Source organism: Numenius arquata, chromosome 17, assembly GCF_964106895.1.
Source record: "Numenius arquata chromosome 17, bNumArq3.hap1.1, whole genome shotgun sequence".
NCBI lineage: Eukaryota > Metazoa > Chordata > Aves > Charadriiformes > Scolopacidae > Numenius > Numenius arquata.
In genome coordinates, this window is record NC_133592.1 from 7,272,998 (window position 1) to 7,294,731 (window position 21,734).

Below are 21,734 nucleotides of genomic sequence, written 5' to 3' on the forward strand. Positions count from 1 at the left end.
CAGGGACATCTCCAAAAGAAGCATTCTCATGAAAGAAAAGAACTTGTCCCCATCCAACCAGAATTGCCCTGGGTCCTCTTATGTCCCCCATCGAAATACAACACGGCAAGAGAGATCTTGAGCAAAAACTCTGCCCTCACCTGGCAAATGCTTGAATCCCATGGTTTGTAACATGACTTGTTCCTCCTTGAAAGGAGAGAAGTTAAGCTCCTGAAGGCCAGAGAAAGGCGATCCCAACCTGAAAAGTCAAAGGCAGTGTGTCAGCCAAGGGGAACATGGGTTCTACTCCCCAAATCCTGCCCCATTCTAGTACTAACCCTTCCTCATTGTTGTCACCAGGGGTGAGAAAAGATTGAGTTGCCCGCCCTTGGTACTGAATAAATACAAATGCAAATTTCTTCTTTTTCCTCAAAAACATTCCAGGCATAGAGCATACTGATGGGAATAGTACAGGGTGAGGCACAATATTTACTGTGCTCAGTTAAACAGAAAGCCAAGCCAGAAATCATCAGCAAAGATAAGTGCCTCGCCTAAATCATCTTCTCTCAAGGGAAGAGATCTCATGCGTATAGGGAGGTGGGTTTGATGGGGTGACTTTGCTCTGTGGTGACCATGACCCTGCGACTGAGCGGTCCGTGCCATGCTTAGCAGTGTTGTCACCTCATGCCCTCCCCAGGTAAATAACCCTTATCTCCTCATCTCTCTTCTGCTTCCCCAAAATCAGCTATTGCACAAAATGGATCACATGAGTTTCTCTGAGAAGCCCTTGAAGCACTGCTGTCAGCTCCAGACATGGTATAAATCACGGAGACATCCCAACGCATATAAATTCTTCGTCTGACCAAGCTGCAGCAACGGGGAAACTTCTCCAACAGCCTGGCAAGAGCAGAGATTTGGATTCCAGACAGCAAACCAGGTTGGTGGACTGGCTTTGTTTGAATAGTTAATTTGCTTTCTTTCAGGTTTTTCATTGAGAATCAATGAAGTCCCAAGGTTGGCACAGGTGAGGGGCTTTAGAGGAACTGACAGCGGAAATAGCTCACATCCTGACTGGTATAAACCATGAATCCAAAGATTCCCAGGGCTTTCTTACCTTTCAAGAGGCCTGTTCCCTAGCCAGGAAGTATGACACTTTCTCGAAATGTTTAGTGGTTGACGTTTAGAAATCAAACCACATTGACCGTTTGCCCCAGGATATTTGATCCTGTGGGTGCTTTTCTGGTGCTTTTCCAGTATCTCACATCAATAAACACCTAAACATTGCGTGAGAAATTAGGTGTGCTTTGTTAAACTGACGGGGGATCTTTCCAAACAAAAGCATCTTAAGCAAGAATACAACCTTCAGGGAACCGGGAAGAGAAAGGTTGAAAATGAGCTCATCCCTCTTTTTGCGCTCCTTGTCTCAGCCTTCCCCGTTCCTCTGATACGTCCTCTCCTCCTCATCACATGTCCTGCTTTGGTCCAGCCCTGGACTATTCAAAATGAAGTGACGCCTCTCATTCATGGGGCTCTCCTCCCAACAGCGTTAACCCTCAGCTAAGGCACTGGCTGAACCATGAACGAAGAGCCCGTGCGGAAGGACAGCGAGATCAGACACCCCAATTCCGGCATGGGCTGCGGACACAAGGATGACAAAGCCAGCCTGGCTTCAAGCCAGATAACGTCTTTCAGCCACCAGCCTCATCAGCCCCCCTCCACCCCTGCCTCCAAGGAAGTGTGGAAAAAGGGTGGCCGCATGTTCTCCATCCTGCTGGCTGTGCACTTAGCCCTGCTGGCCTGCACGCTGGTGAGCAGCGGCGCTTTTGAGAAGATTGCTGTGCATGATTACGATGTCTTCTTCCTGCTGACTGTCATGATGCTGATAGTCATCATATGGATCATCTTCTACCTCTTCGGCACCTCCCGGTGCCCAGGTGCCATCCCCTGCAAAGACTCCCACGCTGGGCCCATCTGGCTGAGAGGTAGGAGCTCTCGGGGAGGCTCTCAGGGTGGACATTTCATGGGGGCATCAGTTATTACAAGGGAAACAAAACCCATCTGGGGCACAGTCTCCTCCTCCTATGCTGGGTCATGGCACCAAACTAGGTTAGCTCCTAGTCCCCCCCCTGGTTTCAGTGCCAGGTCTTCCTTTATCCTGCAAGGGCTCTTGCTATTTCACCCCTGGTTTCTTCCCAGCTTTACCATTGCTCTTGCAAGAGCTGATAGCCCCAGTCAGAGAACAGGGTTAACTGAAAACCCCTTCCAGCCAAAATTATTGTATGATTCTGTTTGGTGCCAAGATAATTTGGGTCCTGGGAGTAGAAGCAAAGCCTTTCCATGCCAATACTTCCTCTTCTTCCTCTCATCTATCTGCATTAGTGCACATGTGGATACATCTGTCCAACCACAGGTATTTTGGTTCCTCCACAGGAGGCCTCATCCTATTTGCCATTTTCAGCCTTGTCATGGATGTGTTCAAAATAGGATATTACTCGAGCTTCTACAGCTGCCTGTCTGCAATCAAAATAATCTACCCCATTGTGCAAGCAATATTCGTGGTCGTCCAGGTGAGATGGTTGCATTCTGTCTCGGGGAGTGGTAGAGACACAGAGCCACCAGGTGAAGGAGCTCTGATCTCATGGACATAGTTCAACTCCCTCTGCAGCAAATGCAAGTGCAGCTTGTCCCCCGCCCATCCTCAGCAAATATCTCCTCCCTGCAACCACAACTTTCAGCCGTGGGAATTCACTTTAAGGCATTGTTTTTAAACTTGTTCCTATCCTGTGACATTTTGGCTTATGCCAGGATGGCTTGTCACAGACTCTAAGCAGCCCCCATCCAGCTAGGTCTCCTGTCCCATGAAGAATGGAGAGGGAGGAGGACAGTCAGGGCAGGGACCGCCTTGCAGTTTGAAATCCTACACACAGGACAACAGCAAGGAGGGAAGAGATCAGATAGGGACAATTTAGACAGGAACAGGGGCTGGCCACGGGCAGAGCAATGGCAGTGGGACAGGGCAGGAGGAGCAAAGAAAGAACAGACCACATCCAGTAAATGGCCAGGATTATGGGCTTGCAGGCTGGACCCAGATGGCCCCAAGTGAAAAATGGTCCAGCTTGCTCTCTGCTGAGCAGGGAGCTCCCTACTTCAGAATGACGTGATTTGCTTTCTTGCTTTGTTGGAAATAACTTATTTTTTTGCACCTGCCAGACGTACTTCCTGTGGATCTCTGCCAAAGACTGTGTCCACGTACACCTGAACGTTACCAGGTGAGCACTGCTGCTTCTTTGAATCCCACTGACCCAGAAGCCCTGGGCCACCACAAACCCACTGCACTCTCTCACACAGCTAAGATGCAACAAGGGGATAATCCCATCTCCCTCAATGCTGGCCAAAACTGAACCTGCTCAACTCTCCAATTATCTCTAGATAGCAGCTCAAGCAATCAAGGTTCGTGACCTGTGGATCTAGCAGGGTTGGGATTCAATTCAAGAATACAAGCATTACTCAAAGCAGATTAGTATTAAATAAATAATTAGCATTAAACAAAATGATTCATAGCTGACTTTTGCTTCCCTGGGGAAGACAACGAAGCAGTGGGCAGGCCTTGGGCTAAAACAGGATCTTGTTCACTTTTTCAAGACTGGATCTACTGGAGATCAAGCCAGACCTAATAATCTGTTCACTGCTGAGAAGCCCTTCCAAAACCAACAAGAGGAATCAGGCCTTGCTGACTTTCATGAGCATGGATGAAAAATAGGAAGAGAATGAGAGCAGGAAAGCGAGGGTCAGGATTTCTCACCCTGACCACTGGAGTCCTTGCACCACTTCAGGCAGCTCCCGCAGTCCCTCCGAGCATGAGCACATCTATAACATGATCAGAGCAACACGGCCTAGAGCCATTGCTTTAACCTCACGAACTTCCTTCTTCTTCTGCAGGTGTGGCTTGATGCTGACACTGACTACAAACCTAGCAGTGTGGATGTCAGCAGTGACAGACGAGTCCGTCCACAAAGCGCATTCAAAGTTGAAGAAGAACGTGACAGAGGAAATCTTCAGATGGCTCATGAAAGGTAATTTGCCTATTTGTGGAGCCATCTTGTCCAGGGTGGGAGCCCAAGAGGTAGAAATTGAGCTACAAGTCAGGTTATAACCATTTACAGAAGGCCTATCTAGACCTGAAGGTTCCTTTGACAGAGCTGGTATGTTAAAAGCCAGGTCTTAATGCTCATTTCTTAACTTGTATCACAGAGGAGTCAGAAAGGTGGAAGGGCCCGTGCAAATGGGATGGGAATGAAGAAGGGAAGGAAAAAGAGAGATTTAGCCTGCCGCCTAACTTCTTCAGAAAGAACATGAGGACCAGAAAGCTGAGGTTGAAGTGTCCTTGCTTTCAAAGTGGCCACAGATTCTTCTGTCCTTGGTCTTGTTTTTCACTGACTAAGTATCCAGTGCTTCAGGGCTGCTAAGAAGTCTGGCTCCTTGTTTTAATACCACTGCATCTATGTGTTTTTATCTTGTTTCAGCGGGAATGAGAAGTAGCTCAGCTGAAGAATGCAATTGCAATAGCCAAATCTGCCAGATCTTCAAGAACGGCTACTTTTGGCTGTACCCCTTTAACATTGAATACAGTCTCTTTGCCTCTGCCATGGTCTATGTCATGTGGAAGAACGTTGGACGCTTCATAGACCACCACTCCCACCACATTCACCGCCTGAAGTTCAGGCTTTTCCGAAGGACCTTCTTTGTAGGCATCGTGTTGGGCCTCATCATTCTGGTGAGTGGTTTGGGAGTCCTTATTCTTTATGAGGTGCAGGTAAATTCCAGCACTGAATCCAGCAAGAAGAGCCAAGCACTCACCATGTACTACATCTTCAACATTGTTTGTCTGGGCCTGATGTCTCTTGTCTGCATCGGTGGCTCTGTCATCTACCGGTTTGACAAGAGAGACATGGATCGGCACAAGAACCCAACCAGGACCTTAGACGTGGCCCTGCTGATGGGTGCAGCCTTGGGGCAGTATGCTATTTCTTACTACTCCATTGTGGCCATTGTAGCCAGCACACCAAGGGACGCTATCAGCGCACTCAACCTCACCTATGCTCTCCTAATGATTGCCCAGCACACCTTCCAGAATATCTTCATTATTGAAGGTCTTCATCGGCAACCCCCCAAGGAAGACCACAAGCATGATTCTCGGCAGAAGGATCTCTACGGACTCACCTTTGTTAACATCAACGCAGTGTCCCTCCGTGTGCCCGACAGTGGCAGCACCTTAGCACCTAGCACTGCCTCTGGCGCTGAAGCCATCCATCCTTCTGACTTCGTGAGGTCCCTCACCGCCCCCAAGAAGATGAACTGGAGGAGGAAGTTCTTAAGGGAGATCTCCATGTTCCTTTTGCTGAGCAACATCATTGTGAGTACATGCAGAGAGGAGTTTGTCCGGGTGGGGGGAGAGGGAGGCAAGCACAAGGGAGAAGTATCTGTGAAGGAAAGGACACAGCCCATGCAAAACCAGTCCTTTCTGTGCCTCCAGTATACTGGGACCACACTTATATTTGTTTGTGCTGACAGCTGCGATTCCCTTGTCACTTAAAAGGAAGAGCAACTGCCCTGGAGTTAAGAAATTTTAGCCTACGCTGGAAGAGGCTGTCGCTTATGACCAGAATATCAGACAATAAAATTGATGGATAAAAGAGAAGAATCAGTTTCAGTATTTCTATTATCAGATATGTAGAATAGTTTATTAAAAGCAATAAAATACATTAAATCCTTCTCTTACACCCCCAAAGAAAGGGCATAAGGTGACCAATACTTGGGGTGAAGTCTGGGTTCTCTTGAGAAATGGCAGCATGACTTTTCTCAAAACCCATGGCCCTGGAGTCCAAACCTTGATCCCAGTTGCTGTGAGGGAAAACTGGTCACTGGCAACTTCAGTTGGGGTTTCCACTTTCATGAGCACCCAGGAGACTGCAATTCCCTGCAAAAGAAATCTAGGATTACAGCTGCACCTCCAAAGAAGCGAAGCACACGTTATGTCTCTAGAGACCCTCCAAATTCCCAGCTAGTCAGTCACATCATGTCCTCAAACTGATTTTATACATAAGCTCACAAAGAAAGGGCTGACAACCCCCACACAACCAGATACACATGCTGGCTGGGCTTCTGAGCTCAATGTACACAACTGAGCCTGGGAAGACCAAGCTGCTGCCAGGTCAGCCCTACCCATGCTTGCTCCATCCAAAGACATCCAAAAACAGGCCAGGTTCACGCTAACACACAACATGCTCAGGTTCCTTCCCTGGTGAGTGCTTCAGCCCTCGGTTCAAACCTGTCTTTGAGCAGGAATTGAAACTAGGCTTAGGATACAACACTAGAGCGTACTTGATCTTAATGCAAATACAGCCTCCTGGCATTTGTCCCATGCTCAGAAGGTCAGTCTTTTCCCATCTCTCGGTAGCTGTGATTGCAGATGCTTACTGTACCACACACCTTTCTCATTGCACTGTTATTCTCACGTTTTCTCAAACAGCTCTGGATCATGCCAGCGTTTGGTGCCCGGCCCCAGTTTGACAATGATACAGAACTGAACTTCTATGGCGATTCCATGTGGCCGGCCATCGTGGACATTTGCCTGCCCTTTGGGATCTTCTACCGAATGCATGCAGTGGCCAGTTTGCTGGAGGTCTACATCATGTCCTAAAGAACTCTCTCACAAGGAAGATGAGATCCTCCTCAACCAACCCACCTTCTTCCTACCCCAGGGCTGGGAGACTGCCCAGATGTCCCAAGGGGTCCCCAGCACTGCCTGAATCACGTCCCCTTGCAGTGTTGGGGCATTTATTAACTGTCAGTGAAGATCATCCAAACATAGTCCAGATTTTATTTTTGCTACTTGTGTGTGGATGTGCATGTGTGTGTCTGAAGTTCTTAAAGCTTAAAAGAAAAAAGGAAAAAGAAAGGAAGGTGTCCAGAGTAGGATCATGGTAATTACCCTTGGTTCATGCAAAGAGACTCACCTTCCTTCTGAAAAGCCTGTTCACTCCGTGCCGCTGACGTACTCTCCAGCGGGCGCTCGGCACCCTTGGACAGCCAGTGCCTGCCCACATGCAGAGACCAGTGGGTACGAGGGGCTAACGCAGGCGTGGAAGGCAAGGAAAGGGAAACCACTTCAACTTCTGGTATGGCCAGTCGGAAACCACTCCCCTGCAGAGATGTGAAAAACAAACCAGTGACCACCAAAGGCTTCGGGGAACATTTTTACCTTTCCCCTCTGTATTGCCCATTTATATCAGCCCCCTTGACCCTTCCCTGCACCAGACCCTGCTGTTTTCCTTCCTGTTCAGGGAGGCATCCCTGCTCAGGGAGGCTGTGGCACCACAGCCTCCTCCTGCAGAGGGGCAGGTCGTCTCCGCAGGAGACCCATGCATCTTGTCCCGGGCTGGCCCTGACATGGGATTCCTCTAAGCACAATTTTTCTACAGATTTCCTGAATCAGGGCTTAATGTGGGCAATACAGTCTGGGGAATGATGAAGAGATTTGTTTTTCTTTTTATTTTTTTTTAAATAATGATTTTTTTAAAAAAAAATATATAAACATTTTTGTACACAAAATTATTTATTGATTTTCACTGTTAATGCTGAACTCCTGAAGGGACCTTCTGTGCCCTGCGACACAGATATCAATCCAATGCCATGGCCAATTTGATCTCCCATGCCCTGAAGGGATGCTTGCACTGCACCCTCAAGCCTGTGCAGGCTTTGAGGCTGTGAGCCCATCCCCTGGGCACCTGGGCAGCCCGAGGGCACATAGCAATGGGGCTCCAACACAGGCTTCTGGGTGCCTGCAGCTCTCCGTGACCCACTGTCTGGTTGAGGGGGCTTTCAGAGCAGGACTCCTGGGCTGGGGGAGGTAGAAATGGGTCCTCTGCTGTACCCAGCGTCCAAGCGGAGCCTCAGGAAGCCCACGCCACCAGGCTGGGAGAGAGCATGCCAAAACGGCACAGTTGAGATTTGTCTGTACCCTGAGACATCAGGGTTTATCGTTCCAATAAAGAACATAGCAAAGGTGGCAGAAATCATCAAGCCTTTTCCTACGGACGTGTGTGCACCTGCCAGAGAAAAAAAAAATAAATGGAAATCATGATACTTGAAATTTGAGTGATGCGATTTTCCACTTGATGGCTGAGACTGCCAGCCCTTTCTAACCACCTTTCCCCTCCAAACCTAGATCACCAAACCAGAAGGGACCAGTGCCTCTGGCTGGTCTGACACCAGCCTGCCTGCCAGCAGCTTTTTTCTGAGGTGGGTAGAAGATGAGGTAAACCCCGATTTCCCCTGCCCCTGTAGGACTGCCCTGATCCAGCACCTCTGGGGAGGTCAATCCTTCCCTTCTCAAGCCTGGGAACAGTGAGGCAGCCTCTTCCAGCCCCACCGACCCAGCAAAAGCCTGGCTCTTTTCCTGTTGATCTGGTAAAGATACAATCTCTCCCTAGAAACTTCACCTTTCATAAAACAAAAGCCTTATTAATTTTAACTGCGGGAGCTACAGATTAAGTCAGAAAAGAGACGTAAATGGTGCACAGACGTCAGTCTTACGTACAACCCTAGACATTGTTTTAGCCCAAGCTGCTGAGCTCGGACGGGTGCAGGAAACACTTTTAATCACCTACTCTGTTCCTGGGGGGCACAACGGGTTTTCATCCTACGAACTCTTGCTGGTTCCTGGTCCAAGGTTCCCAGGGCTGTGCGCACTGAGCCAGGCAGGGCAGAGTTTGAACTGCTCTTCTGTTCCAGACAGAGACCGCAGGGACACTTCTGGGGCCAAATAAACTGATGATGGGTGCGAGGAGAACCCCACGACAGCCCAAGCAGCACTGATACAGGCAATCCCAAATCAACCACACCAGGGTGGTGGGTGGGCAGGAACAATAACATTCAACCACAAGCAATCATATCAGGATAAACCAAAATGCTCTGGGGAAAGCACAAGCTCCGCAAGGGCCCCTTGCTAACCTGAGGCATCTCCAGGCTGCAAGTGCAGGGACAGCAGGGGTTTCCAGCCAAGGGCTGCGTTGTTGTTCTGCTCCTCAGACACATATACGCATCTTGGGAGAGGCAACCGACAGGGAAATGGCCACCAGTGACCCCTATCTATATACCCAAGGTAGGGGACAGAGGGAAAGCGAGCACCCACAAGTCCAAAAAGCAAAAAAATAAACCCCAAACCCTAAGAAAACCCCACTGTAAACACAGGTCCTGGTGCAAGCTCGAGGATTTCCTACCTAGAACATAGCAGCTCGTGGTCAGTTAGCATGCAAAAGGGCGATCTCCAAGGCTGACGGAGATCAGCCAAACATCCCTGTGCATCTCCTCAGTGAAGCCAGCATTCCAGGCATGTCTCCCAAACTCAGGTGCATCCCTGGAGCAGCCATTGCCATGTCCTAGTCGCACAGAGCCAGGCCCTTACCTAGGACACTGAGGTGCCAGCTGGTGCCTCCATCACTACCCCCTTCACTACAGACCCACAACACACCTCCTCACAGCCCAGTTAAACTGGGGGACGTCTCTCCCTGACAGAGAGCTTTATGGGAGGGGAGAACACCCCAAACATAGTACCATGAAGGGGTCCTGTTTGTCAAGAGCTGCTTGGTCCTTGCACACGTGTCCTCATTACAGATCCCTGCAGAAAATCACTGCTGTCGGCTCCATTTTCCACACCTGGAAGGAGGGAAACCAAGGCACAGGAGCTGGGTGAAAGCCTGTGTCAGAGCAGAGAATAAGGCTGGGCCCTGAGGCCACCAGCAGCATCCTACTGACTGCTCCTGCCATTGCATCAATCATGGAGCAGAGATCAGATCTGGATTAGGGGGTGGGAAACAGGGACAACGATGTGCCTCAGGGTGACAGTTTAGATGGCAGCCGTTGCAAATGAAGAGCTACAGGAAAGTAAAGGGCTGCCCTGGGGCTCTCACATCTTGCCAGGGGCTTCAAGTCTCACTGGCTTTGGTATAAAAGCCACCTTGGCCTGCCAGGGAGCTGAGGACCTGCTGTGCCGCAGGGGTTTGGTGGAAGCACTGAACCCCACCGATAAAAATCACTCCTCAAGGGATGCCAGGGTTAAGAACCCAGCCCTGGTCATGCTCAGGGAGTGCCAGCCCTGCAGATCCAGCCCCAGGACTCCAGCCACTGCTGAAAAGGTCCTGATCCGGACCCTGGCCTGAGGCACGCAGTGCCAGAGCCAGCGAGAGAGAGCAGCAAGAAGGGGAAGAGCCAAAGAGCTCAAAGATCAGAAATCAGTGCTCTAAAAAAAGCAGGGAAGGCCATAGCCAATGCCAGATGTGAGTCATCATCCCACTGCTACCAGTGTTTCGCATCCCCTGCTCTGATTCTTAATCATCTGTTATTTGAGGGTGAGTTTTGTTTTATTAGAAAAAAAAAAAAAAGCAAGCCTTTTATCTGGGTGATTTGCTCTAAGGTGTGTCAGGGACAGGGGAGGAATCCAAGTTAATTATTACCTGTCAATGCAGCAGCTGGGAAGTGGAAGTATTGAGTAGGTCACAAGGCTGGAGATGAGGGATGAGTTTGAAGAACAAGGCAAGGTGCAGCCTGTGAGCAGGACCGTCTCCGGGATGTGCTGGGAACCAGGGCAGGAGGTGGTGGTGGAGGAGGTACTTCCCAAGGACAAAGGCAGTGGGTCCTTGCCAGCAAGGAGCAACTCAACATCAGCAGGAAGTTGAAGAATCGAGAGCCAGCAGGGAAAACACAGAGCCACGCTTCATGAGTGGAGCCAGCACATACCCACAGAGCCCACCTTCTCCTGCAGCGAGATGGAGCTGGGGCCATGCAGCATGGCTCACCCTCACCCACGTTGGATGAGGCTGCTCTTTACAGCCACCCCAAAAAGACTCACCAGCCCCACAGGAGACGTCACCGGCACAGTTATCGGTGGAAAAAAAGGAAGGGTGTGGACCGTCTGGGGAGTCGCAAGGCCTTTGGGCAAACACGGTGGCTGAGCATGAACCTCCTTCCTCACCAGGTCCTGTTTACAGATCCGCTTGGCCCAGCCTGGGTGTTATTACTGCTAAGTGCAGAGATAACACCATTAAGCAGCGCACCACTGATAGCAGAGGGGCAAACATCATTCCTAACGTTTAGCAGCTTTCTCTCACCCTCTGAGTAAAGGCAGCTTCTCCAGGGCAAAGCAGGGCAGTGATTTATGTGATCAGTTAGTTCAACTCATCCTCTCCTTTCCCGTCCCTCTCCTGTGTGCTTGCTTACTTGCTGACTTGGTTACGCTTGTGTCAATATGTTCAAGCTAAACAGACATTCTTCTTCAACATAAAGGCCAAATTAGGAGGATTAACCAGTTTCCCAGGGCTTTACAACTCCTCTAGGTTCAATCTCAGCTCCAAAGCCAGGAGAGGGCAAGTCAGGCTAGATGAAGGATGCTTCATCTTTGCAGCCCAGATGCACAGTCCCATGGCAAAACCACTGGGGCACAGCAGGTCCCAGCATCTTAAGCCCATCTTTAAAGGAAAAACCTCCAGTTTCACTCAAACTTATTTACCCCAGGATGTATTCAGACTCCTTGCCTCCATTTCCCTAGTTCTGCAGTCACCCCAGTTTGGGACCATGTGCACTGAAAAACAGGAAGGTTTGTTAATGTCTCACATGTAAATGTATGGCTTTGTTCAACCACCACCAAATAGCTCTTGGGAGATCCCAGTTCCCTGCTAAGCTCTAGAATGGAGTTTGGAGAAGAGCCAGGCACCCCAAGGAGAGCCTGATTGCACTCGGGGGATTCCAGAGCATCAAAGCAAGAAGCAAGGACACGGTCCCCCAAGCAGGCTGGAGATGATGACGCTTTGGGGGATGGTAGAACAAATCTAACCATGGGTATGCATGAAAACCTGCCCAGATCAAAGCATCTGGGCTCCCTTGCAGCAGTGCAAGGCTTTGGTCAGACATTAAACGTGATGGTTTTGTTGGCAGACATTGAACGCAACGGCTGCACTGGCATACACCAGGTGCTCTTGCCTCGGAGCACTGGGCCCCTTTCACTCTTGTTTTCCGTCCCTTTCGTCACATCCCCACACATGATAACCTGTGCTCCCCCACCCACTCCTACCCCTAATCGGGTTCTTTGGAAGTGTTTCATGGCTCTGAACTCCCCATTCACGTGTTTGCTGGCTGCAAGAACCCCAGAGCTTGGCGATTCATCCTGGGACACACAGACAACTCTCCTTCCACGAAGAGGTCCATCCTCTCCTGATGGACCCTCTGGGCTCACCAGCTCAGCCAGGAATGCCAAATCCCCATTGCCAGCCACAAAACTAGGGGATCATCTTGCCACGGAGTCCCAAGGCAGAAATCAGTTTGCCCTGCAACAGGAAAGGGAACAGGGACAGCAAAGCTTGGAGCTAGAGCATCCCTGACCCTGCATAGCTGAGATGGGGGCTTTGCGCATGAGGGTCCAGCTCTGAAATCAGCATTAACAGGTCATAGCTATCACCCCCAAAAGAAGCAACCTTTCTGCCACAAGTGCATCAAATTGGCATCATCCCTGCCTCTAGGCCAGGCTGTGAGTTTTGCTTTTTGGGACAGTTTGGGTATCTGTGCCCTGGCTAAATGCACAAAGTAATGGTCTGCTTGAGAAAAAAAAATCTTAGGATCTACCTAAAAACAAAGGAGTGGGGAACTCAAGTGGATTTTAGCCAAAGCAGCGTGGCTCAGCACTCCTAGTACAAGCCTGTGCCAGGAGACTAGTTCCATACTCACCTGAGCTATGGCACAAATTAGTCACCGCAGCTTGTGGTTTTACCAGTTGGCACATCCTGCGCTGAGGCTGTTGACATGGGGCAACCTAGCAGGTGTATAAAGTAGCTGATGGCCATTGGCTGCCCTTGGCAGAGCTGAGAGCTTCTCACTGAGTAATTAATGTAATGACAATAATAGACCCAAAGTAAACAAGGAGGAAAAAAAATCAATGGGCTGAGAGCAGAGGCCGCATTCAGCAGGGAGCAGCCCTGACGACTTCTGCCCGTGCCTTGGTCCGTTGGAAAGATTTGCATGCATCCTGGTGGCACTCCGGCAACTGGCTTTAACATCAGCTGCAACCACCGAGGCAGCGCCTGGCAGCAGGAGACTGCAGAGAGGTAAGGGCTGGGGCTTGGCTGCTCTCAGCAACACACAGCGAGGGGGTGAAGGGGTTGGGTCCGTGGCAGCAGCTGCTGTGGGCAGCTTGGGTACCTCCTGATGCAGCCTGGGTGCATTTCCATCTGATCCTTCTGATTTCATGGTCTCTCCCCTCCCTCCCCTGACCCCAAAGCAGAGTAGTTACAGTCCAAAGAGAGCGGAGGGCATTTGCTCCTGTCCTACTAAGTTAGGAGAGCTTTTGGCCCTAAACTCTTCCCCATATGGCTCTATCTCCACTACCAGAAGTGCACTGAATCCCTGGAGAACAAAGGGAGACGGAGCACCTCAGTGCACATGCAAAGGGAGAGGGAAGCACTGAAATTTCAATGCCTTCTCAGACAACTTCTCCCCCAAAGCTTCAAGACAAATACAAATAATTCCCCCCACCCTCAAACACAGCTCAGGGTGTGCTTCCACTCCAGCCACCCCCACCATAGCGAAAGTCACTCCCTGGAGTGAAAGCATTTACCGAATCTATAGGGTGGCTGATCTTGCCTGATTGTTGTACACAAGCAAGGAGATTTCTCTCTCATGGGCAATAGAGTCCTACCAAGATTTTTCCAAAGGCTAGATAGACATCCAGAGCCTGGGAGCTTTTCTATCTGGGCCAGTTACTCAAACTCCTCTGTGTCACTGTGCTCATGGCTCTGTGCTTTTTCCTCTGTGCTACAAGAAAAAAAAAAAGCAAACCAAAAAAACAGGTATTTACTCTGTCCCATTCTCAGCCCTCCTGGGTGTGAGGCTGCATCTTTTCTCAGCAGCTTGGATCAAAACTCACAGACCCTCTTTTATTCTCTCCAGCTCTGCCACAATTTGTGCGACCATACAAGGAGCGTGGTGGTAACTCTCACAGCCCAAAAACACAAGGAAGAGGTTGGACCCATCAACCAAAATCAAAGAGCTCTGAATTTTAGAGCAGGTCTGAGCTTGCTCTGTATTTCCACCTAGTCCTTACAGCAACAAAGGGAAAGGAGGAAACCTGAATCCAGGGCTGTAAGCAGAGGAGGTGTGAAAGGTGAGGATGGGAACAATCTGGTCACCTCTGGTCCCAAGAGCTCCAAGTACTGGTGGGGCAGGGCAGAGACATCAAATACCCGTTTTAATGCAGGTGTCTCTGGACAGCTTTTAGCAGAAGGGTCTTTTCCCAGTGCCTCTCAATGGCTCTGTCCAATGAGGAAATTTAATGCCCAACCTGGCCTAAACACCAATCTCTTTTCCCCCTTTATCCAGCTTCTGGAGAGGGAAGGGGAAGCTGCAAAGCAAGCAAGGGAGGCCACCAAACAAGTGACTTTTACAACAGAGCACATCTCAGCATGCCCCCCACCACCCTTTTTACTTTTAACCCCCTCTTTGTTCAACGTGGCAGGTGACCCCCAGGCAGATGAGCCATGCCAGGCAACAAAACCTCAAAGCAAAAGCCCTGCCATCACTGCAAGAGCAAGTCAACCTCAGCCCCATCAGACACCTCGATGATCCACTATGAGAAGTTCTGGCTGTACCGTCACTGCTCTTCAGTGCAGCAAAGGGACAGGCAAGCTCAGAAAGCTGGGCAGCTCTTCTCAGGGCTGCTGGCCATGAACGTGGTGTTTCTGGGCAGCGCCTTCATCAGCAGTATGATTTTCAACCACGTGGCCATCACACTGGCAGACGTCTGGGTCCTGCTTTCCATCCTCAAGGTCTTGTGCCTGTGCTGGATCATATACTACCTGCTGGGCACCAGTCGGCAGCCGCACGCAGTTCTGTACCGGGATTCCCACGCTGGGCCAATCTGGATTCGGGGTGAGTTATGCTTTTACTTACCATCTCAATGCCTTTCCCCTTCTTCTCAGCGCTTCATAGAGAAGATAAAGAAATTCTTCTCCCACTACTAAAAGAGCCAGAAGCCACAGGAGATGTAGTTCACTTGTGGTGCAAGGCTGGGGGAAGACAAGGGCATAGCAAATGCCACAGAGAGGAACTAGAGCAGCCAGGAAACTCTTGACCTTGGCTCCCCTTCAGCCTCCAATGCAACCTTATTCCGTGGTCCCTTCCCAAAGCACAACCCAGGCACCTCCCAGCAACTGAGCACAGTGGCAGAGATGTAGGGAAGGTTTTAGGCATGGCCACTTTGCAAAGTAAGAGGAGAACCACGTTTACCCTCCAAGGGCGTCAGCAGCCCCACGCCACTCTTGTCCTTGTTTAACATCACAGCAGTCCTGTTTCCAGGGGAAGAATCCCGGCCAGTGAGTCACATCCCAGTGACAACCAGCCTTTCCTGGGAGATTTCCCATGAGTAGTTGCCCCACTTTGTGAAATGACACTTCTCCAAGCCAGCCCTGCCTCTGGTCTATTACGGAGTTTCTAATTAGCGCACAGTCTTGTTAACTAAGTGCAGAGAATTAAAGGGAAGAAAGCTGCAAGGCACCTGAATATCTAAAGCTGTAGAGAGGTGTCCAAAGTGAAAGGGAGAAACAATTAAAGAAGTCCTGACTTCTGCAGGCTGCTGCTGCCAAAAGCCTCAGCAGACCTGCGTTCATCTCAGGGTTTTTTCTGCAAGGCAGAAACCATCACCTGCCATTAGCTTACCTCTGTCACTCCAAATTGCACAGAAAAAGTCAAAAACCCTGCTCTCACCTTGCATCCAAACACAAGAAAACATCTTGCATAGTCTCAACACCTTAAATCAACCAAAGCACACAACCAGGTTGAGGAATCAGGCTCCCCTTTGTCCCCTTCTCTCAAAATCATGAGACTTCCAAATGGAAAGGCTTTCAGCTCCACTCAAATCCAAGAGGCATGAGGTCTTCAGTCCCCAGCCGGGTTCAGATGCTCCAGAGAGACATCTTTCTTTATTTACTGGTGCTTTTGCTGTTTTCCAGGGTCAGTGCTGCTGTTCGGCAGTTTCAGCATCCTCCTGAACGTGTTTCAGATCGGCTACAGCGCAATTCTCATCCAGTGCAAATCCAGGGTGGAAATTGTGTTCCCCAGCATTGAAATCTTTTTTATTTTGACCCAGGTACTGCACATTGCCCTTCTGGAAGCTCGCTTGTTCTCTCTGCCAAGAGGTGGGAGGAAGTGGGGAGACTTGGGAAAGTGGGTGCACGAGGCATCCTCATAAGCATGGGGGAGGGACTCTATCAGGAAATGTAGCGGTAGGATGGGGGATAATGGTTTTAAACTGAAAGAGTGGAGATTTAGATTAGATATTATGAAGAAATTCTTTACTGTGAGGGTGGTGAGACACTGGAACAGTTGCTCAGAGAAGCTGTGGATGCCCCATCCCTGGAGGTGTTCAAGGCCAGACTGGATGGGGCTTGGAGCAACCTGGTCTGGTGGGAGGTGTCCCTGCCCAGGGCAGGGGTTTGGAACTAGATGATCTTCAAGGTCCCTTCCAACTCTAACCATTCTGTGATTCTATGATTAAAGTATCACACACCATTTCAAACACCATCCACCCACACTCCTGATGTGCCAGACTGAGAGACAAAGTAGTAAGATTTAGACAGAAATCCCTCTAGCAATACCTGACATACTGTAGGATCCCAAAGGGTTTGCTTTGCAGCATCAAAGTAGGGAGAGAGGAGAGGAAATTTCAGGTTTTGCCAGCGAGATGTCTGGCGAGATCTCTATTTGCTAATGCATCCTCCCAACAAAATCCTTTGCACACCAAAGTGTCCCACACCATTTGCAACTTGTTAGTCTGATACCAACCCTCCTCCTTCCAGACCCAAAGCCATATTTGAAAAGTAAACTAGCTCCTATCTTAACAGCAAACACCCATGTTTATCCAGGACAGAGAAAAGTACATCTCCTAGACCTGCATTAGGTGCAGGCACACACACGCCATAGCCACCTGAGGCACATGCCTCAGCACTGAAACGCAGGTACACACATGTCCCTGCAACTGCTCGCGCAGAGGCAGGTTTGCTCCCACTCGGACATGTGCCTTCTTGCCTGCCTGTCCCCTTCCACCGCGCATGCTGCAGGCTGCCAGCTTCACCCTGCTCATGTCCTTACTGTTATCAATTTGCAGGCTTTTTTTCTGTGGCATCACTCTAAGGACTGCATTCAAGTCCAGCACAACTTCACCAGGTACAAAAAGGGGAAAAACTGCTTTCTACTTCTTTAAAGAAACTCTTCCTTTCTGTCCACAATCTCCTTATTCCTGCAACACCTGACACATAGTCAGGTCATAAACCATCCTCACAGGCAACATACTGTAGCAGTGCCTTTCTCTTCTCCCAGGTGTGGGCTGATGCTGACCACAGCCACTAACCTCCTCCTCTGGCTCTTGGCCGTCACCAACGACACCATTCACATGGAGATCGAGTCTCAGCTGCGTGAGGTGGAGCAGCGATTTGAAGGCAAGGCTCTTTTTTCACTCCCCTATTTGTGTTAGGCTGACATAGATGACTTCTAGGGAGACAACAGCCCTTGATCTCAGCGATTCAGGTACCACAACCAGTTCCCCTAAACGCTTCAACTTCCCTATTATTGGAGGTTGTCTCGAGGAGATGGGCTGCAAGGGGAGAACAACTACACCTAGACGGGGGGAGATGTGCTAAGAAACCCTAGAACTGAGAGCTAGGAAAGGAAAAGCCCACCATAAATTAGCATTTTGGCCCACAGAAAAGTTTGCCCAACTAGAAGAGACTCACGTAATTGCTGTGCTTTTTTTTCCTGAGGATATCTGGGGAGGAGGGGAGGAAGAGGGAAGAACTAATATTCCAAGGGTAGAAATAGAGGAGGCTTCACTGTGAAGGAAGGGACGTCTCTCTCATCCAGCACCTGTGGTGTTGACCAGAACAAGCCCTATGTTTTTGAGAAAAGACATTTGCTAAACCCTGTTATTCTGAATCCTCATAGCCTTGAGGACCAAGCAGTAATCACTTAACTTCCTTCTGATGACTGTTTCTGAGATACATAGAGACACATGTTGTGCCTGCACACAAGGAACTCCCAAAGATAACCATGAAATCCCTCTTAATTGTTGCCTTCCTCTTCTCATGCTACAGGCAACGAGACTGCCTCCTGCACATGCCCAAACACAACCGTCTGCCAAGTCTTCCAGAAGGGCTACATCCTGCTCTACCCCTTCAGCACTGAGTACTGCCTCGTCTGCTGCTCCATGCTGTACGTCATGTGGAAGAACGTGGGGAGACGCATCAGCCACCACCACGTCCCTCACATCAAGCCCAAGTTAAAGCTCCAGGGGGTGGTCTTTGGGCCACTGCTGGGCACCATTGCTGTAATCATCGGGATCTGTGTCTTTATGATGTACCAGATCCAGGCTACAGGCTCAGCCCCCAACCGCCAGGTCTTCGTGATGTATTATTCCTACTACATTGTGCTCCTGCCCCTGATGAGTCTGGTTGCAGTGATTGGGACAATCATCCATGCCTTGGAGAAAAAGGAGCTGGACACGCTGAAGAACCCAACCCGCAGCCTGGATGTGATCCTGTTGATGGGGGCAGCCCTTGGCCAAATTGGCATGTCCTACTTCTCCATTGTTGCCACTGTGGCCACTGACCCCAGGGACCTGTTGAACAGTCTCATCCTGTCCCATTCTGTCCTCCTCATCCTTCAGACCATCACCCAAAATGTCTTCATCATTGATGGACTTCACCGGCAGCCCTTTGTAGCAGCAACTGGGACCAGACAGACAGGACATGCTGGGGAGCAAGCAGTGGCTTCAGAGCTACCTGGTGAAGAGGAAACCACAACAAGCAGCAACCAGGAGCACACAGAGATGTCTCCCGGCAAAGAGGAAGAAATGAAAGAAGAGCAGAATCACGAAGCCTATGACCAGAGACGAGTGAACATGCTGGAGCTGGGACAGGAGATCCGGAAAGCTTCTCTGTCCTATATCCATAGCTACTCTCACCTGAGTTGGAAGAGAAGAGCATTAAGGGAGATCTCCTTCTTCTTGGTTTTGTGCAACATCATAGTAAGTATTGCTCTCTCTGCTACACCACAGCTTGGCTAAGCCATCATGACCTGTGACCCAAACATGCTCTTCTTGTCTTTCTCTTGGGCCGCTATTCCAGACAAGAAGCCTTTGCCCACCAAGTTTCAAACTACTAGTGAGGCAAATCAAGACTCTTTTTGCTGTTAAAACTCCATTTCCATAATTATAAGGTCTTTCTTTTAACCTAAGAGTCAAACATGGCTAGGTTTCCTGGGTGCAGGAAGGAACAGATCATAAATCCTTCCGTGCCAAAATTTTAGCCTCTGAAACAGTTATCAAACTCACTAAGGGTGTTTCATGACATAGGTGGAGAAACATGAGGCAGCAGCAGTGAGTCTTTGTAAACATGAGTCTCCAGGATTGAAACTCACCCAATAAAGTTCACTGTGCTCTGGGATCTTGAATCAGCGTGGATCTTCGCTGCAGCCTGAATCCAGTGAAAACAAATTGGCCAGTGAAATCCTGTACAAAGATGAAGCTGGCTGGGGCAGAATGAGGCTATCATTAGGTTTCCAGAATTCAACAGGATATAACTTACAGCAAGGAGTCAGCAGCATAATTAGGGGATTTTCCTTCTCTTCCCTGGCAGGGAGACTTCTCCAATACTCCTGAAATACTCCTACAATCACTTAAGCCAGTGCTGAGATTAGAGTGCAGGTAGGTAGGAGACAGTTTGTCATCCTCTGATTTGTGCTCTTTTTCCTTTCCACCTCTTTAGCTCTGGATCATGCCCACATTTGGGGCTCACCCTGTCTTTGAGAATGGACTGGAAAAGTCATTTTATGGCTACTCTACCTGGTTTGCAATCGTGAACTTTGGCCTCCCACTGGGTGTGTTCTACCGAATGCATTCCGTCGGGGGACTCCTGGAGGTCTACGTGACAGCCTGAACCAAGCTGACTCCCCACCCCAGAGGCTGGAGTGAAACAATGATGCTGAACAAAGACGCAATAAGCAGCAGATACGCACATGGAAGCTTTTAAGCTTTTTCCTTCCAGATTCTGCTTTGACTTCTCCTTACACAACATCTCCCTGAATTTCAGAAGAAAAGGAGGTTGGTTTATATTATCATTTTTTCTCCATAGAAAGTAGACTCAAAGCCCATAAACAATCTTACTGCTCTAAGGAAGGATGCTGGTACTTTTCAGTAGTCTGCCAGTGGACGCTGTATAGTAGCAAGTGGGACTTTACCAGCTCCTATTGAAACCCTCCAGATAAAACAATGCAAGAACAGCCTTCAACAAAAGCAACAAAGATTGACCTACACTCCACAGAGCTTCAAAAATCCACAGACAAGGACCACCGGCCCCACCACTGCTCACCAACCCACCCTCCTGCAGCACAAACAGAGCTATCAGTACTGGCCACACCAGAAGCACGTAAACCCGCAGTCATTCAGAAACAAACCAACCACACGCTTTTTATGTGCAATTTTCAGAAGGGTCATTATGCTGGTAGCTGCTGTAATGGTCAGAACAGGGGCTACTTCTGTTCGTTCCTTGTGCTGACATCTGGTCACCAACTCACACGAGTCCCATGGGACCCAGCCCCAATGAAGTGCCAGGCTCTTGCGGCTCTCAGTACTGAAGAGCAGGACAGACCTTCAGACCTGCACCAGTTCCCATTATTGAAAACAGAAGCTATAGCATTACCGTGCCTTACTTGAGAATAAACACTATTTCTCCTTACTCACAGAGCACTAGAGAAGTACTACGGCTGATCTTTACTTGGTGCTGCTTGTGCATGATGTTCTCACCAGTGCATACTAGCAAAGGTCCACCCTTGCACACAGAGCTAGGTCAAGAAAGAGCTACTGCCAAAACTACTGTGAATCCCTCCCTACCCCAACACTTTGGTCCTCACTGCTGCTTTGCACATCCACGAACATTTCACAAGGTGCACATAAGGGAATACAGTTGCACAGCGTGGTGCCTGATCAAAGACCCATTAAGTACTTGTTTCATAGATGCTTGCTTTGAAAGCAGATGGGAGAGCAGGGGGCTTGTGACTATGGGGCCCAAATACAGAACCTGATGAACGGAAATAAAGAGAGATTGAATTTTTGTGTGTATCTTGTGAAATTTCTGGGTTTGCTCCACACTCGCCAAAGACCAGACTCAAAATCAACTGACATTGGCTTACACCACTCTTGGGTTCAGAGGTTACATGAGGTTTAAGGACAAGTCTTGATATACAATCAATCCATTTGTTGCTATCAAAATCTTTCATGACTCAGCCAAAGCCAAAGTAGCAAAGTACAAAAGACACGGTACAAAAATCTACATTATTGCTTCTTTTCCTATATAAATCAATCCCAGAAGCAATGTGGGTTCAGGATCCAAGCCTATTTATGGGGTTTTTTTCGTGATCCCCTAGAAAAGCTAACTCTCTCAAGACAGTAACAGTTGTGAGAGCTAGAAACTCCTGACCACACACATCCCACTCCCCTAAGGATTCAGCAGACAGGCAATGCGAAACCTTTCTGCGAAACTAAGTGAGAATGACCACACAAGTATGAACTTTGCCCAATAGTGTTTTTACTTAGGCCTCTATCAACAGAAATATGTCACGAGGAATAACAGCTGGATAAATTAGGCTCCAATAAAGTTAATGAT

The 21,734-nt window shown here is 49.2% G+C and overlaps 2 protein-coding genes across 2 annotated transcripts; both read left to right on the forward strand.

Annotated features, from left to right (window-relative positions):
• The first annotated feature begins 1,555 nt into the window (after positions 1-1,555).
• OTOP2 (otopetrin 2) lies at positions 1,556-6,679 on the forward strand. The gene is made up of 6 exons (XM_074160276.1): positions 1,556-1,961; positions 2,410-2,546; positions 3,190-3,248; positions 3,919-4,052; positions 4,503-5,392; positions 6,509-6,679. Exons 1-6 carry the CDS (start codon positions 1,556-1,558, stop codon positions 6,677-6,679), a joined length of 1,797 nt encoding a protein of 598 aa, XP_074016377.1.
• A 7,882-nt stretch (positions 6,680-14,561) lies between these two features.
• On the forward strand, positions 14,562-20,009 carry OTOP3 (otopetrin 3). Its single transcript, XM_074160197.1, has 6 exons — positions 14,562-14,952; positions 16,032-16,168; positions 17,186-17,244; positions 17,398-17,516; positions 18,168-19,099; positions 19,839-20,009. The coding sequence occupies exons 1-6, from the start codon at positions 14,562-14,564 to the stop codon at positions 20,007-20,009; spliced, it is 1,809 nt and encodes a 602-aa protein (XP_074016298.1).
• The last annotated feature ends 1,725 nt before the right edge of the window (positions 20,010-21,734 follow it).